Here is a 16,428-nt window from a genome sequence, read left to right on the forward strand (position 1 = left end):
TCCTGAAAAGCATTGAGTGGGAAATGGGACATGAAAGGCAGAAGGCTGAAAGGTAATATCCCTAAAGAGATATTCCTCAGTCTTGTGATAAAGAGACTGTCAATGTTTTACAGAATCCACAGTGAATGCAAGTAATCACAATCTGCAAAGGAAACCAGTTTCCACCTCTAGTTCTCCACTAGCTTTGATGCAGCTAAAGCTCACTCCAAGTAGCACACACATGACTCCATCCTTTTATACACCCCTCTCTCTCAATATATATATATATAAGGTGTGTGTGTGAGTCTTCCATGACATTCTATGCAAGGAGGAAAGTTTTTCCTTGCAAAACCTGGCAACCTGCAAATGACACAAATTCTTATCCCCAGCTATTGGCCAAGGCACTGAACACAAGAGAGCAGACCACTACGGAAAACCTCACCTATTCAAGAAATATATGCAAAGAAGAATGTAATTAAATTTCTAGAAGCCCAGATAGGGTCCTCTGAGGTAATGAAATCTCAAACCACATTACATATATGGACACAGTCTCAAACTGCACCAGGGGAAGTTTAGGCTGGAGGTAAGGAGAAAGTTCTTCACAGAGAGAGTTGTTAGCTGTTGGAATGGGCTGCCCAGGGAGGTGGTGGAGTCATTGTCCCTGGAGGTGTTCAAGAGGGGATTGGATGTGGCACTTGGTGCCATGGTTTAGTAGTCACGAGGCCTTGGGTGACAGATTGGACTTGACGACCCTTGAGGTCTTTTCCAACCTTATTGATCCTATGATCGTGGAAGTTTGTCAAACTTCTGGCCCTCCCTTCCTACAAGTGGATGTAAACAGTGAGATCTTACTCAAAGGAAAACATGGCATCGTGGGTGTCGACTGGACTCCTTCCAATTTGAAAGAGAGCTTACTTTATAAACACAGCATGAAGTGGGCCTGGCTTCTACTACATCCCACAAAAAACCCAAGCAACTATGAACAGCCTTTTCCCGTTCAAACTAAGGTAAGACCTGTTGTTCAAGGCAGCAGCCATCTTTGATAAGTTCATCTTCCTGTCTCCTAGCTCAGGAACATGGTAACAGCAGCAGGGAAGCACTTAGCTCTGTCTGAAGGCTGTGTTTGTATAAAGAAACTGCAAATCTTGGGAATTAGCACTACATTTTCACCTGGTGCATTTTTGTTTTATTATCTCTCACAAAATTTCATCAAGTTCTAATATTAAAGTAAAATTAAAGTATTATGTTCAAAAGCCATGTTTTTAGCACCTAGTAATATCAGTTAATGAAGCACAGTCATGCTCATTAACTGTTCCTTCTGAAATGGGAATTTTATCAGTGCTGCAAAAAAAACAAAGGCAAACAAAGCCCTGACATCTATAACACTGACAGTCACATTTGTTCCTTATACTTGCTAATCAGCAGTTAGTTTAACACCAGCAGAACTGGGATGGAATAAGGGCTCCAGATTCTACGACAAAGGAGGTTCTCATTCATCTTTAGGCGTAGCAGGAAGGTGTCTCAGAGAAAACAAGATTCTCTGCCAATACACAAACTGAAGAAATGATGCAAGAGTTCTTACGTGCATAACAGCTTGAGTTAAAAACTAAGCAGTACTTCAGGCACTCCTAACAGCTTCCCTGCCTATCAGTGGAGACAAACTGAAAAGATAGGCGTAAAGATTCTGTTACACTTTGTAAGCAAGATAAAAGCTGCTTCCAGCCTCAACAGACGAACAGCTATACTTTTCAATCATTGGCTTACAATGGCAAAGGACTGCTTTTCACCTTTGCTGGTGCTGAATGCTAAAATAAGCAAACTTTATCTCAAGACGGTTTTTGTGTTACTTTCCCTCCTGTCTGTGTGGAGGGAGACAGGCTTGTGAGAGTGGGCTGTGTTAACCCAGGACACTAGCTATCTGTACTATGACATCACAAACAACTGACATATAATTGTAACAGAACCCCAAACGAACAGTGTAACTGATGGTGCTACTGTATCTTTGCAATGCCATTTTCCAAGTGTTTGAGGTTTGCTAGTTGATTTAACAACTTCAGAAGCACACAAATCTCAAATGCAAATCTAGATCCCAGGGGTTCTATCCCAGCACAAGAATACCCAGCACATAAAGCCACAAAGATAAATGAAATCCCTGGGCTTTTCTTCTTTAAGCTAATCAGATTGACTTTTATTTTTTTTCTCCTGTCACCAGTTGTTTATCTCAGGTTTGAGCTAATCATTCAGCCATTTCTAAAAGTATATAAAAAGAACAGCAACAGCCCAACAAGTACAAGTCACTCCATTTACTCACCAATCCATTTCCTTCCAACCTTTCCAGACTTCAAACAGAGGAAGCGTGCAAAACTCCTGGGTTAAGTGGCAGGATTTTGAACAATGAACTACTGAAAGAAATGCTGTCCACGTACATCACTTTCAAAGCATAATTAAAGGGAAATCATAAATGGAAAAAAAATAGCATTAGACAGGTCAGGCCACTGATGCCATAGAGCTGATGCCCAGAAAGAGTTTCCAGGTTACATTTAAATTAAGAAAACATTCATATACATGTCAATGTGAAACAAAACATTCCCAAATTTAGTAGCTTACACATTCCAAATCTACCTTGCTAATATGCAATAGCATTGTTATTATTATTTAGCCTACCCCTACTGCCTCACAAAGGCAAAACTGAGTTTGGAAGTGAAGAGCTTGCATGATACGCAGAACACATACCCTATACACTTCTCCCATTAATAAACCACACCATGAGGCTTTTCTATGCCACCAGTCAAATTTCCCAAACTTGGTGTCCCTACACACATTTGACTGCATAGATAGGACCCATTTTTCTCTTCTAGTCCTGGATTTGGCTCCTTCCTTTAAAAAAAAAAGAAAAGAAAGGAAGAGGGAAGGAAAGGAAGAGGGAAGGAAAGGAAGAGGGAAGGAAAGGAAGAGGGAAGGAAAGGAAGAGGGAAGGAAAGGAAGAGGGAAGGAAAGGAAGAGGGAAGGAAAGGAAGAGGGAAGGAAAGGAAGAGGGAAGGAAAGGAAGAGGGAAGGAAAGGAAGAGGGAAGGAAAGGAAGAGGGAAGGAAAGGAAGAGGGAAGGAAAGGAAGAGGGAAGGAAAGGAAGAGGGAAGGAAAGGAAGAGGGAAGGAAAGGAAGAGGGAAGGAAAGGAAGAGGGAAGGAAAGGAAGAGGGAAGGAAAGGAAGAGGGAAGGAAAGGAAGAGGGAAGGAAAGGAAGAGGGAAGGAAAGGAAGAGGGAAGGAAAGGAAGAGGGAAGGAAAGGAAGAGGGAAGGAAAGGAAGAGGGAAGGAAAGGAAGAGGGAAGGAAAGGAAGAGGGAAGGAAAGGAAGAGGGAAGGAAAGGAAGAGGGAAGGAAAGGAAGAGGGAAGGAAAGGAAGAGGGAAGGAAAGGAAGAGGGAAGGAAAGGAAGAGGGAAGGAAAGGAAGAGGGAAGGAAAGGAAGAGGGAAGGAAAGGAAGAGGGAAGGAAAGGAAGAGGGAAGGAAAGGAAGAGGGAAGGAAAGGAAGAGGGAAGGAAAGGAAGAGGGAAGGAAAGGAAGAGGGAAGGAAAGGAAGAGGGAAGGAAAGGAAGAGGGAAGGAAAGGAAGAGGGAAGGAAAGGAAGAGGGAAGGAAAGGAAGAGGGAAGGAAAGGAAGAGGGAAGGAAAGGAAGAGGGAAGGAAAGGAAGAGGGAAGGAAAGGAAGAGGGAAGGAAAGGAAGAGGGAAGGAAAGGAAGAGGGAAGGAAAGGAAGAGGGAAGGAAAGGAAGAGGGAAGGAAAGGAAGAGGGAAGGAAAGGAAGAGGGAAGGAAAGGAAGAGGGAAGGAAAGGAAGAGGGAAGGAAAGGAAGAGGGAAGGAAAGGAAGAGGGAAGGAAAGGAAGAGGGAAGGAAAGAAAGAGGGAAGGAAAGAAAGAGGGAAGGAAAGAAAGAGGGAAGGAAAGAAAGAGGGAAGGAAAGAAAGAGGGAAGGAAAGAAAGAGGGAAGGAAAGAAAGAGGGAAGGAAAGAAAGAGGGAAGGAAAGAAAGAGGGAAGGAAAGAAAGAGGGAAGGAAAGAAAGAGGGAAGGAAAGAAAGAGGGAAGGAAAGAAAGAGGGAAGGAAAGAAAGAGGGAAGGAAAGAAAGAGGGAAGGAAAGAAAGAGGGAAGGAAAGAAAGAGGGAAGGAAAGAAAGAGGGAAGGAAAGAAAGAGGGAAGGAAAGAAAGAGGGAAGGAAAGAAAGAGGGAAGGAAAGAAAGAGGGAAGGAAAGAAAGAGGGAAGGAAAGAAAGAGGGAAGGAAAGAAAGAGGGAAGGAAAGAAAGAGGGAAGGAAAGAAAGAGGGAAGGAAAGAAAGAGGGAAGGAAAGAAAGAGGGAAGGAAAGAAAGAGGGAAGGAAAGAAAGAGGGAAGGAAAGAAAGAGGGAAGGAAAGAAAGAGGGAAGGAAAGAAAGAGGGAAGGAAAGAAAGAGGGAAGGAAAGAAAGAGGGAAGGAAAGAAAGAGGGAAGGAAAGAAAGAGGGAAGGAAAGAAAGAGGGAAGGAAAGAAAGAGGGAAGGAAAGAAAGAGGGAAGGAAAGAAAGAGGGAAGGAAAGAGGGAAAGACAGGGAGTAAGTTTAACCAAGTGAAAAACATCCAGAGGCATCTCACATTGCTTTATTTAAAAAAGAAAAAAAGAGAAAAAAAAAGCCCCATTGAGACAGCTTCTTCTTCTGGAGAACAGATTTACATTCCTGAGAGTAAATAACTGTTGGGACAAGACTGCCTCTAAGTGTTCCAGGACTTGTCAGACATTGTAATCAGGGGACTTTCCTTGTGGTTGTCGCAGCCGGATTTGTAAGGTAGCAAATGCTCCCACAGTCACATGAAAGAAGAGCTGCCACAGGTTGCGCAGTTCATACAGGTACATGTTACACAGGCATATTAAGCCAAAGGTCAGGAAGGATTTGGCATTCCTCCAGCCCGTGTAGTACACAAACAGGTAACACTGTCAGGAAATAAAACAGAAAACAGATTGCTACCTGGAAAATAACATTCACTGAAGAAACATTACCTGGTCAAACTCACAAGTGAAAGTCTAAATCAAACACATGTTAAGAACATCATCAATTTAGCAGTCCTGGAAGGGTGAAAAGTGCATCAATACAAGGCTACACTTGGCTTCCATTAAACCCTCTTTGAGAACACATTATCTCATAATAATTGATTACAGTCTGCAATGATGAGTGGCCTAATACCAAGTGTTCTTGGTAATCTCTGGACAAAACACCCTCTGTTCCACTCAAGCAATGGAGAAGGAACAAGAGGCAATGCTAAGCCTCCTTCAGGCAAAGCAATGGGACAGACATGCAAGGTGGATCATCACATTTGTAGAGCTAATACACCACAATGCTGTAATGCTACTATTTGTTAAGGGTCGGCTTCTGCATGCTCTGGTGTTAAGCAGAAGGTCATGACTGCCCAGAGTTCCCTACGCTGCCTTCTTCCTACTGCAACTAGAACTCTGTTCAAGTCCCTCGCCTCCGTTTCCATCTCTGAAAGGACACAACTTTTATACAGATATCATTTTAACTCTTCCTTGATTTCTACCAAAAAGTTGTTTGCCCCTTTCTGGATCCTAATCATTTCTGTCTGCTGAAGAAAGTTTTTGTTGTGTTGTAAGCTAGATAACAGCATCACTTGGGCCTACTTTGTATTCCAAATCTGTTTCCAGTGGATATATAACCATGCTCACACAAATTCTTAACAGCATCCATCACTGGATTATCTAAGTGTCATTTCTGTTCTCCTTGGGCATTTGACACGTTTTATCAGTCAGAGAAACTCTACTTAAATTTCTTTTCATTTCTTCACATTCCTCAAAGAAGAGCCAAAGCATTGCACAATTGCAACTGAACAATGCAATTTATTGAGGTTACTTTATATTCTGTTTGAAATTCAACCTCTTTCCTATAAATCACGCAGTTCCACTCTGAGCGTGGCTGAGATTAACAGAACTACTTGGGATTTCTCGATATCTAAATATCTTCAAGAGATGTGAGTACTGACAGGATCAGTAAGATTCCTATGTCCTTCCTCCAAAGCAAAGTAAATCTAAAGATAAGTAATCTGTGTGTTTCAGAACTAGATGGAAGTCCTCTGAACCCACTTGGCCCTTTTGAGCAAAGCAAATGCAACCTACTTCTGCTGACAGTTTTATAAATCATATCTGAAAGAGCAATTAGTTGGTACTAGGATCTCAGCAATATAAATGCAGATCATTTCCCAGCACTGTCACCCTCACTGACAACACATGAATAACTGCATCCAAGATTAAAGGAAGAGTCAGGATATGCTTCATTGAAATGATTAATAAAGGGTTAAAAGCAAAACCAAAAATATTGTAAGTTTGAAAATGTCTCAATGCAACATGATGTTGAACAACCCAATTTTACCAAAAAACTGTTTGATCTTTTCAGCAGTCTAGGTTTGAGAATTTAGAGATTTGCCACTTACAGAACAGAGCTCCAGTCAAAAGGCCAAAACACTGCAGTTTTAACACCTTACTATAAGAAAATCCCTGAGGGCTTTTTTCCCTTCTGTTAAGGAAAAGTCTAAGGATGGCAATTACCAATGATGCTTTTCTGTAGAAGGCTCCTCTGTGCTACTTTTTTCAGTCAGCCTGTGCACCTAGGTTGCAAACATTTTCTTGGAAACTAGAAACACACTGCTAGGCTAGTAACTGCACAAGGCAATACAGCATTATGGACATCTTGTAGGTGAATTGACAGTGAAATGTGGTGTCATGCAACACATGGAATTAATCTCACAAACTCCTAAGTGTGACAAATGAACATCAGAATGTGACAGAGAACTGACAGCCTCCTTAGTTCTGAAAACTGACCAGTTACATATTGTAGGACTGACAGCAGAGGGTGTGAAACAAGAGTCTCATCAGATGTATTTTGAATATTAAGAAAAAGCCAACATTCCAAGCTGCATGGGTTCTTTCTTTAATGCAGCTCTATTCCAGTCAGACAGTGAGGGAAACATGTATGTCCTGACAGCTCAATGCACAGGCATGAACGAGAGGACACAGTCTCAAGCTGTGCCAGGGGAAATTTAGGCTCAAGGTGAGGAGAAAATTCTTGACTGAGAGAGTTGTTCACCATTGGAATGGGCAGCCCAGGGAGGTGGTGGAGTCACCATCCCTGGAGGTGTTCAAGAGGGGACTGGACGTGGCACTTGGTGCCATGGTTTAGTCATGAGGTCTGCGGTGACAGGTTGGACTTGATGATCTTTGAGGTCTCTTCCAATCTTGGTGATTCTGTGAACACTTCATAAAGAATAAGGCTTCTGACTTGGAAGAGGAGGGAAGAACATGCCTCTTTTTTTCTCTACACAAAAAGAAGAATGGAGGAGCTCTGCCTTATCTGATATGTCACAAATTGCTGGCATGGAGAATTAACACCGATCTGAAGAATTAAAGAGAGAAGCTGATGAAAAGTCAGCAAGTGGTGAAGAACAGAAGTTGTACTGTGACACTTTGCTGGATGTAAGTTACAGAGAATGGAGATTACAGGTAACCTGGACAAAAGGCTGACTGAGGAAAAGGCTGAAATAAAAGAAATATCCTGAGACATAATTTCTTTTTATGGTTTGACACAGTACTAAACATTATCAGAAAGAAACATGTGGAGTCTGCATGCTCCACAAGTGCAAGAGGTTAAAAGTCAGAAGAATTACAGTAACAGCAATTGAGCATGACAGTGATTACAGTCATAGCAACACTTAATAGTAGTGTCACTAAATGACAAATGCCAGTAGGCACCAAAATACCTTGCTACGAACTATATAGGAAAGTAAAATTCAGATGGGGAAATGGAAAACCTACAGACATGAAATGCAACATGAAACATCAGACAGCAAAAGGAAAACAGTGGAAAGTGGCTGAAAGCTTTGACAAGGGAGGAGAAGCACAATAATGTAGGAAGTGAGGAAAATTCTGGGGTGCAATGCCTAGGTATTCCTGCATTTGCTTCTAATCTTCACAAAGGAGGGAAACAGCAAGACATTTGTTCACATAGCTAAGCTTACTTCCAACTATGAATCTACTACTTTAAGGAAATTAAATAACCTCCACTGCTTGTGACTTTAGAGATAAATTGTAAGCTCCAGACAGAAAAGTACATCTAATCTCTTAATCAATTAACTGGGGAAAAATGCCAGCAAACAGAAGCCCTTTGTATCAATCTAGTGTATGATTATGATTAACTAAATAAAACAGAGAAGAAATTATTTTTTATAATTAACCTATTAAAGTGTCTGTGGCATTTAAGAAAACATGATGACATTTATACATGACTGGGTAACGTTTCTAAACTCTAGTGAATCGCGCAAGCAGAACACACCTGGTACAAACAGGCTGCTGTTCCAAGGAAAAACGCAATGACATAGCTGAAATCTTCACCTTCATTCTGTGAAAAGAAAACAAAAAAGCCCTGCTTTTCAATGCTGCAGCGAAGTACCAGATATTTCCAGCAGGAAAGCTGTTCATTATTGTATGCTTAAATAATCTCACACCACAATTTGTAGTAATCCCCATACTATGCTAAATCAAAAGAATTAGCACTAATCTTTGCTTACTTGTATGTCTGGAAAGAAACTGCCATGATCTAGAATATGACCCAAATGTTTATTCACAATGGACAACTCACGCAGAGACTTTCAAAAGCTTAAAGGTCTAACACTGGATGCTTACCTTCTCCAGACAGCTTTACAAATTCAAGTCTTAACACTGGTAACTACCTTCAGTATCAACTTTGTAGACACTTTGTGCCCTCCTCCAGGAAACAAGGTAGCAGGGAAAGACAGCAACTGGCCGCTAGGGTGCGGTAAAATTCCACAGACTGTAAAGCAGGCAACTGCTTTCACAGCCGTGAGAGCAAACGGAAGCACATCCATTTGTCAAAGAGAGGTTATTGGAAAAATAAGTTTTCTTGATGGAAGAGATAGAAAAAAATGATTTTAAGTGATAGATCTTTCTAGTAAGTGTTTAAAAACAAAATAAACCAAAACTTCTTCCAAGTTATTCAAATGGGTTTCTATAGAGTGGAGCAGAATAAATTTACATGCTCAATGATTATTCTAACTGCAATTCAAACAAACATCTGCAACAATCAAAAACTTTCCCAGGAAAACACTGGGTACTCATGCAAATTGTCTTCCTTGATAATGAATATAATTTTGAAAAGGTGGCCCATTTGGAACTATTATTTGTTTCTCCTCAGAGTATGCTCAGTGTGCATTATTTCCATCTACAGTGCTGACGTGGAAAAAGTTTCTATGTCTGCATATAAAGCTTACCTACACAATGCAGTACCCTCCTCCACCAAAACTTTTGCCTCAGCACACTGCAGTTTGATTTTGTTCTGAGTGCTTTCACAAAACTAGCTGACTCTAACTGCCCATCTCCTGGAGTATAGTTACAGACTGTAGCAGAATTTTGCTAATACCTAAATAAAAACACTGATTATAAAAGGTAACACTAACTCAGAGAGAAGCTTTTGAATGATGTCTCAGGAGAAGCTCAGTTAATTGTGTTTTGGATTACCTCTCCCTACATATTGTGTGGTTTTCCATAATAAAGTAAACTAAGAGAAATGTTAATGGATTTGAATGCACCTCATTTGCCAGAAATGAAAAAGCATCTTCCATCCATACTGCCATCTATTACCTCCAGATGCAGTAACATCCAGAATGAAATTAACTGGCTGCCCTATCATCACTTCAATAGGTTAAGCTAACTTTGGCATTCCTTTTTTAAAATTTCAGCTACAGAAAAGTTCTAGAAACTGTGTGGTACAAATCTGTTCAGTTCTATTTGTACTCCAGTGTATTTAAATTCATTCCTATTTATAAACAGAGAGAATTGTGCTTAACAGAAAAATCTGATTAGGGATGAAATAGATGCATGTTCATTATTTCACTCTAATTTTTGTTCTTGAAAAGAACAAAGTGTTCCACGCAAGGTCCTCCTTTTGAATTGTTTTTGGTTTGATCAACCCTGTTCATCTATTCATTAGTCTTCAGGAAATTATGACACCTCACACACTACTGTGTTATTAAAGCTTTACATATGTAAGACAACTGGAGTACAGGTCATCTGCTTTACCTTACTTCCCAGGTATCAAAAGCATTGCAGTGATGAAGTCCAGAGGTATGTTTGAGTAAAAAGATTATCTCACTAGCCAAGAAGGAGGATTGTCACTTTCTTTCAGAAAACTTCAATAATGTTTTAGTTTCTACCTCCATCACCACAACAGTAGAGCCTTTAATGCTAATTTCACTTTTTTTCCCCCTTTGGTAACTAACAAACATGAACTGTCTGTGCATACTTTCAAGTGCTATTAGCACGCTCACCTGAACGGCTTAAAATCATTAAGCGTTCCTGTTTTCATTGTAGCACAAGAAATAGAACAAGAAGAAAGGGTACAGGAAGGGTCAGAGCAGACAGTTCACATAAACAAATGTTTGTTGGGAGGTTGTTTAGTGAAGGGCGTGGTGTTGCTTTGGGGGAGGGGGTGTAGAAGAAATCACTTGACAGTTTCTCTTACATTGATCATTTCAGCACACAAAGAGAAGTAAGCATCCTACCAAAGAAGGTTTATTAAAAAACAATCAAAAGGTTTAAAAAAATGTAAAAAACAGTTTTAAAAAACCTGTTTCATGATCCCTGCTCTGTGGACCTTTCAAGTAAAAGGAAAGACCAGATTTTCAAAGCTGTCCATTGTCTCTCTCAAATGTTTTTAAATAACATCTATTAAAATTAAACACCCCATGTCCTGGCATAGATTTAGAAAACAGAACATTATGTTCACATACTCACTGCTACCAAGCTACCTAGGGAAGGAATCAGCCACCCACCTTCTACTGCAATTGAAACTCACAGCTTCAATGAGTGATGCATCGCACTCAAGAGGGATGCACAGATCACCAGCAATATAGGTTTCATAAACAGAAGTCTGACCTCACAAATAGTATTTCTGAAAATAAAACTATTAAGACTTAACTCATATACCCATCTTCCAGGGTGACATTATGTTGCTATGCTGCATAACTTGTGAACATGTACAATACCTGCAGAAGACTTTCTATGGCATGAAAGCCACGAATCAAATTCAAAGCCCCACATAGCAGACTAAGCACAAATGAGACAATCCCTGTCAGAGTCACAGGTTCCAGACGCTGATGAGGAGCTGCAAAGTAGATAAAAAAAAGTATCAAAGGTCAAAGCAATGTCCTTAGAAATTTAATAAAATAGCAAACTCATTTTTCAGTGGCATACAGTGCAAGAAGAGATCACCGAAACAAACTGCAAAATGTCAATCATATTTTCTAAGAAGAAGAGATATCTCAAATATTTCAACATAACATTTAAGTATTCTCTCCTTCAATTCACATATGTAACTGTCTTTTATATTTAGTCTTTAACTCAATACATTCAGTTTATTCAGTATGGTACTGAAGGCTCCTAAAACTTGCCAAGAAATCAGTGGCAAAGAATGCACCTGCTAGTGAAATTTGTCCACAATTAGTAGTCAGCTAATAAGCCACATACTTAAAGCTCCTCTCACAACCTCCACTTTTATTTAACACTAATGCATTAGCAGAGCTATTGAGACTGATTTAGCTTGTTTACTTAACAGAACACTGTGAGGCAAAGCTATTGCAGTCCCCTACCTTAAAAAACACAGCCCATGAGTGCTACCAAAGACACAAATAAGAAGACAGTTCTGAAACCACGCTAGTATCTTTATCACAACCTTATGCAGACCTTCCAGATAGTGCACAGAAGTCTCTTACAAAACACATGAAAAATAAAACACACTTTTCTTTCCACGCACACCAACTCTTTTGGGCTTATCTAAGGTCACAAGTACACAGCAGTTGTGTATGTTCCTCATTACTGTCCCTTTCCATAATTAATAACAGAAAGCAAATATGAAAAAAACAATGCAAAACTCTTGACAGTCTAGGCAAGGCTGAGAAAACAATGGGACTGCTGAGCCATACTTAAATCATTCTGTTCAAACCAACGAAGTGTAAAGATGTGAATAATGAGGTTAATGAACTGTAACATTAATAGAGAGAAGGGTGTCAATCCCAGTTGTTTGCATTGCACAAATCCAGGAAAAAAGCTTTCCAAACAGTTTATGAAGTTACAGAACCTAAAGAAATAATGACAAAAGCTATTTCACACTGATAAGGAGACAGGGCTGTCTAATTATGAGTGTGGGGTAACTTAAAAATAAACCACAAAATTAGTTAACTCATTTGTTCTAAATTTAATAGTGCAATTAGTTGCATTTTCTAAACAAAACCATAACCCATTTCTAACTTTCAGAGCTTCTCTAACTGTAGTACGTGTTAGAGGAATACTAGCAGCAACCACTCAGTTAAGGTTACATATACTATTTGCATACCATACCATACTTTTTCAGTGACTGGGTGGTTTGGGTTTTTTACAGCATTTTATCTACAGAGTGGCAAAAAGCTGCAGGTGTGTGTGACTGGTTTTAGCCAAAAGTAATTGTATTTCATTAACTGGTGGATACCATTTGTTCACTGCTCTCCACGCACAGTGCTCTACACAATCCCATCCTCCAAATTTATTGGGGTAACTTTAAAGCATCAGGTGGTAAAATGGTATTTAAAACACTTCTTTGAGAACCACAGAGAGAAAAGTAAAGAGCTTTGTCAGCTAAATCAAGACAGTGTAAGAAAGATCCTAAAATACTAACTTTTCTTTCTTATTAAAATACAAAAACAAATCCAAAAACTTCAAAGGACATTTCAAACGACAACTGATGTCAATTAAGCTCTCCAGGGCTTGATACATTATAGCTTTACAATCAAAGCAACAAGACTCATTTAAATAAAGAAAAAATATATATAAATAAGGCAAAACCAGAAGAATGAAAGAGGAGCATCAGAGAAGGCAGGGTAAAGGACAGCTGACCTTGAGTCAGCACATCTGTAAATCTGAAGAGATATGGTAACTGCCATATCAAAAAGTCTCTAAAGCAAACAAAGGATCAAATAATGCACAAATTCTTAATTAAAATGCTAACATTTCAATTAAAATCTAGGAAATTTACCCAATGTGAGAAACTGTACTACTTGGAAGGACGTTCATTTAAAGATAAAATGTATGAAAACAAAACAAACCATTGAGTACACCATTGGGCAAAAGTAACTCTGATTTGACAACTGCTCCTTCATTGGGAAAATTCTCAGAAAACAGCAGATTTATCCTAACCCAAACCATCATAGATCAGCATTCTGTCACCATAGTTCTAATGCCTGCCAAACACAGACGTTCACCTCTGAAGCAAAATTCTATCCATAGTCTGTACTTTATGCATCACACACAGTAATTACTCCTACTCCTCACTACAAAATCACAACTGTCACTAATGGAAAATGGCTGCTATGTTCAGTTACTTGAACAGCATAGGAGGCCTGAACACTAGACCTTGGGTATTTACCCAGTTACAAGTATATGCAAGCAACGCACAATGTTTCATCAGCACAGCCAAAACTAAGACATCAAATTCTGTTACTGTTTAACCAAACAAGATTTGCATCTATCTAACTTCCTCCCTCTGCATGCCATCCAACTTGATTTAACACACTTTATTCTCTTAGAGCAAGTCACATTTTTTAACAGGACAACCTATTCAAGAAAGTACACCAGGCAAATTATCTCTCCTTGTGAAGATTTATACTTGGAGCAAAGGAGAAACTTTGAAGTCCAGCCAACTGAGTGGGTAGCAAATATCCAGAGAAAGTTCTTTTTAAAGATGGAGAGAAGCGATGAATGCAAAGAATTACAAAGCTATTATCAGACTTGCTAAAAAAGACACGTATTCAATAGCATCTAAAACTTGAGCTGAAGAAGGAGCAAAGTGCAAACCTCTCATAATGTACAGCCATTTGCTTGGTGAGATTCTACAGCAATTCAAGGAAGGAAGTGGATAACTGAACAGAGAGATCTACGGAATTCAGAGGAAGAAGAAACTTAAAAGTAATTGAAAGGGGAAACAGAAGAAAGTAGACGTTGAAAGAGGACAACAGAACTGCTTCTGTAAGACAACTTGTGGAAAGGTAGGTGAAATATACTGGAAGATCATCTGCCAATTATTGTTTAATTTTCATTTCAGTAAAAAGGGAAATGCTCCTTATGCATTTTAGTTTAGGCCCATATGATCTCCCAACACTTTTTATTCAGAGAAGTGATAAAAACCTCATCTCTTACTACATGGACAACTTTGAAAATACAGCCAGTTTAGACATGGGCCAAATTCTCTTGTGCTTATTGATTCTGTTTTTTTTTTCCAGCTGCAGGAAGTTTGAATCTAGAGAATTTTCAGAGTTAACCAATTGCCACTTTGCCACCGTAACCTTTCCACAAGCCAGGAGTACACTAGAACTTAAAAAGCAACAATGTAAGCATCAAAAGTAGCAAAGGAATGGTATCCCAGCACTACATACCTTTACTCATCTACTGTGTATATGTGGGGGTTGTTTGTAAAGGGATGTATAGAAGATTCCACTCTTCTAAACAATTAAAATATCTTCACACTTTTTATTTATTAATTTTCCAGAATCAATCTCTAACACTGTTAAAATGATTAGGTGGTGTTGGACGATAGGTTGGACGCAATGATCTTGAAGGTGTCTTCCAACCTGGTTTATTCTATTCTATTCTAAATTGCAAGTACAGAGATTGTGAGCTATTTCTACACTGCCTCATAATACCCAGAATTCTCAGGATCAGGGCCCCACCAGTACAAATCAGACATCTTTAGCAGAAAGTAGTTTTCAACCTTCTAGAGGAATCCTTAAGAGCAAGTAAAGCAATTAAGATAAAAATGGCAAAGAGATTCTATTGAGAGACAGGAAAATACATATAAACTGCACAAAATTAAGCTGATCTCTTATATTAGATACCTAAAGGAAGAGCTGTTAAAATTCATGATTGAATTTTCACCCTGACACTGTAAGATGAGCAGTACTGATGTATGTCTACCCAGGATAACTAGCTTTATAGACAGAGGTACTTCTGTGAAAAAGGGGGAAGATTTTAACAACTTAAAAGCAACACTTTCTTTTATTCTAGTTATGATTTTGCTTCACTAAACTTGCAATACTGGAATCAGATGATGTTAGTTTTACATGTGAAATCCATGTCTTAGTGCAAGGACTTGGAGAGTTTTAAGTTTTCTGTCCTGCTGGAAAATATCTAAAGATGCACTTCAAACTGACCTGGAATTTTCACTCAAAAACACAAATCTTTAATCCAGTTCAACCACACAATTCCATATTTACCTCCTACCTGGAATAGATGAAGTTTTGAAAAATTAATGACTACTTACATGAATGTGGCAAGTATTGCTATTATTAACATCATACAAGAGGCACTTATTTTAGAACATCTTTTAGTCAGCACAGCTCTTTGGATTTTCACTGTCACAGATGCTTCTCCCTCCAAGCTGCTCTAACTCCCGAGACTATGTTCTTAGCTTGTGTCATCACTAGGTATTACTTGACAGAGGTAATACAAAACTTCATAAATCTTGAAAGGTCAGAAAAAGAAAGATCATCTTGGTAAGAATTCTCTTGTTCAATAATCATCTTAATTTGCTTATTTTCATGCAGACTTACTCTACTGAATAGACCCACTTCTCCCTCAAGACTACTTTGGGAGGACAGCCACTTTGAGTAGAGGAAAAAAGAGACATCTAAGCTCAAATACATGGAAGATAATGGCAGATTTATGCTGTAAGAACATCATAGTGAAAAAGCTTTTCTAAAGAAATAGTAACAAAGATTAGTTCTACTACCTGCATATTTAAGTATATGAAACCAAAACCCTGAAACTTACCTGCAGATATCTTACCAGTACCCCTGTATTCTGGCACAGGTAAACCTGTGAAGCCATTAGCTGAACCAAGTTCTGACACTGAAACTTGATAAGGTGGTCTCAGCTTGATTTCTGTCTGCATGTCAACAAGATTCATCTTTGTTGACAAAGAACGTGTGTTGTTGTATCTCTGCTTGGTCCTCTGAATGAAATTATCTGTGTAAAATTTAAAATACAAAGGTATAACCTCATGGACTTTTATTAAATGATCCAAGATGCAGCAGCTTTACATACTACATAATTCATAAACTGAAATATATACTTTGAAAAGATTGCATTTTTCTTGGACTTTTTTCATGCTATTTCTGTTTTGTGACTAACATATCATGAGCTACTTAATTCTGAAGAAAAATTAAGCTCTAGAAATCTAATTACTTAATAACTGTGAATAAACTAATGATTCTTCCCTGCACGAGCCTGAATGTGTTACTAACAGAATGGATTTACCACACTCATTCTAGCTTTTACATTAATTTGGTAAAACATCCTTATGAAAAATTAACTCCTTGTGA

At 38.9% G+C, this 16,428-nt stretch overlaps 1 protein-coding gene across 1 annotated transcript; it reads right to left on the reverse strand.

Moving 5' to 3' along the window:
• Nucleotides 1–4,585: 4,585 nt before the first annotated feature.
• On the reverse strand, nucleotides 4,586–16,072 carry LOC137440361 (vesicle-trafficking protein SEC22a-like; the record flags this gene model as incomplete). The annotated part of the gene is made up of 4 exons (XM_068136650.1): nucleotides 4,586–4,936; nucleotides 8,340–8,405; nucleotides 11,068–11,186; nucleotides 15,878–16,072. Coding segments are annotated over 4 exons (581 nt in total), but the record flags the coding sequence as incomplete, so codon positions are not given.
• Between the last annotated feature and the right edge of the window lie 356 nt (nucleotides 16,073–16,428).

Source organism: Melanerpes formicivorus, unplaced genomic scaffold, assembly GCF_026170545.1.
Source record: "Melanerpes formicivorus ecotype bairdi unplaced genomic scaffold, bMelFor1.0.p_v2 SCAF_2845, whole genome shotgun sequence".
NCBI classification, from domain to species: Eukaryota; Metazoa; Chordata; class Aves; order Piciformes; family Picidae; genus Melanerpes; species Melanerpes formicivorus.